The sequence below is a fragment of the Aplysia californica genome, unplaced genomic scaffold, assembly GCF_000002075.1.
Source record: "Aplysia californica isolate F4 #8 unplaced genomic scaffold, AplCal3.0 scaffold00507, whole genome shotgun sequence".
Taxonomy (NCBI): Eukaryota; Metazoa; Mollusca; class Gastropoda; order Aplysiida; family Aplysiidae; genus Aplysia; species Aplysia californica.
This window is the reverse complement of record NW_004797777.1, coordinates 285,016-286,701: the sequence shown is the minus strand read 5'-3', so window position 1 is coordinate 286,701 and position 1,686 is coordinate 285,016. Positions and strand designations below refer to the sequence as shown.

Sequence of the window (1,686 nt, the reverse complement as noted above, 5' to 3'; positions counted from 1 at the left end):
AATAATAATAATAATAATAATAATAATAATAGTAATAATAGTAATAGTAATAGCGATAGTAATAGTAATAATTTATCAAACACGGGAATGAAACTCATGTCTCTTGCGTGGGACGGCCAACAGCATGTTACTACACAGTAGACGCAGTTTGTGGGATATGCACCTTTGTAACTTCACTTTTAGTTTGAGTAAGTGTTTTACGGTACTTGCAACACAATAAGGTCATATAAGAGCCCAAGATTAGAGGTGTTACAAGAGAGTAACAAACACAAAAATGAAGGAGGGGAGATAAAGGCGATAGATGTTTGAGAGGAAAGAAGGAGCGATCCACACCAGAGCCCCCATCAACCACTCACTCTATCTTCACTGTAAGGGATCGTAAGAGGCCGGACCCTAAACGTAACGCATATTTTCGACAGCTCCAGGACAATTAATTGGCAAAATGTAATATTTAAACAGGTCACAAGTTCAAGAACGTTAACTTCGGGGTTCCAACAGGGGTCATCGGCATTAAAAAAAAAGATAAATGATATTTCATTTACTGGTTATCGGCTTATTTGTCTGGCATGGATCAAACTGAGCTAAAAGTACACCATAACAGAGACTGGATATTATTTTTAGCATTTTGACCACTACAATACTTTAAATAGGAAAAAGATACACTTTCTATGGGTTTTTCCAACGAAAGGGTGCGCCTATGGCTCAGTTTGTAAATGCTGGGCTACTGTGTTGACGACAATGGTTCCATTCCCTAACAGGGCGTTTTCGAAATTACGTTTTTGGGGGCAGTTTTCCAGACCCGTCACCTGCCTACCGCGAGGTTTTTTTTCGGAGATAGCCGTTAAAACAGAAGCCCCCGCCTTCTATATGATATGACACCATTTAAATTTAAGTCGTACAGTATCATCATCTAAATAGCACACAATTTCCCACCCAACAAAAAGAGGCCATGGCACTATTGTATTCGTTCAAGTCACTACCACATTAAGCCAGCTAGAACCAAAAGGTCCCATCTGCAACGTTCATACACTACAAATAAAACATTTTGATTCTCCCCTGATAATACACTAATAACTATCGTTCAGTCTTGTTAACTGCTTTATCTTCGAGGTTTCAGAGAAGAAATGTTCCCGACACCCACTCTTTCTTATTTAAACGTTTAACACTAGATCTAGATCTAGCTTTGTATTTCATACGCTATCGGAATTCGATTTGTCTGTCTATATGTCTGTTTGTCTGACTTTGATTTTCTTTATCCCTTTGTGTCATTGTCTTGATCTGCAACCTCTCCCCACTCCCTCCTTCCATTATCTATTGCCATCCCTCTCACCCCTATCCTCTCGTCGTCTCAACACTCGTCTCCTTTCTCTTCACACACACACTCTCTCCCTCTCCCCTCCCCCTCTCTCTCTGTCTCTCTCTGTCTCTCTCTGTCTCTCTCTCTCTCTCTCTCTCTCTCTCTCTCTTTCTCTCTCTCTCTTTCTCTCACTCTCTCTCGCTCTCTCTCTCTCTCTCTCACTCAACATGCCACTCAAACATATCCAAACGCAAGATGCATGCATTTTCACAGAACAACCTCTGCATCCCCCCTCTCTCTCTCTTCCCCTCTGTCCCGCCAACACCCCCTCCCCCGTCTTTCTCCTTCCACCCACCTGCTCAGACACATCATTATATCTCCAACTCCCC

At 41.8% G+C, this 1,686-nt stretch overlaps 1 protein-coding gene across 1 annotated transcript in view; it reads right to left on the bottom strand.

Annotated features, from left to right (window-relative positions):
• LOC101853640 (probable G-protein coupled receptor 158) overlaps positions 1-1,686 on the bottom strand; it is an 18,169-nt gene that overhangs the window by 8,876 nt on the left and 7,607 nt on the right. Inside the window, exon 6 of the mRNA XM_013086804.2 lies at positions 357-366. Coding sequence (XP_012942258.2) covers positions 357-366 — 10 coding nt within the window. The remainder of the gene's footprint in view (positions 1-356; positions 367-1,686) is intronic.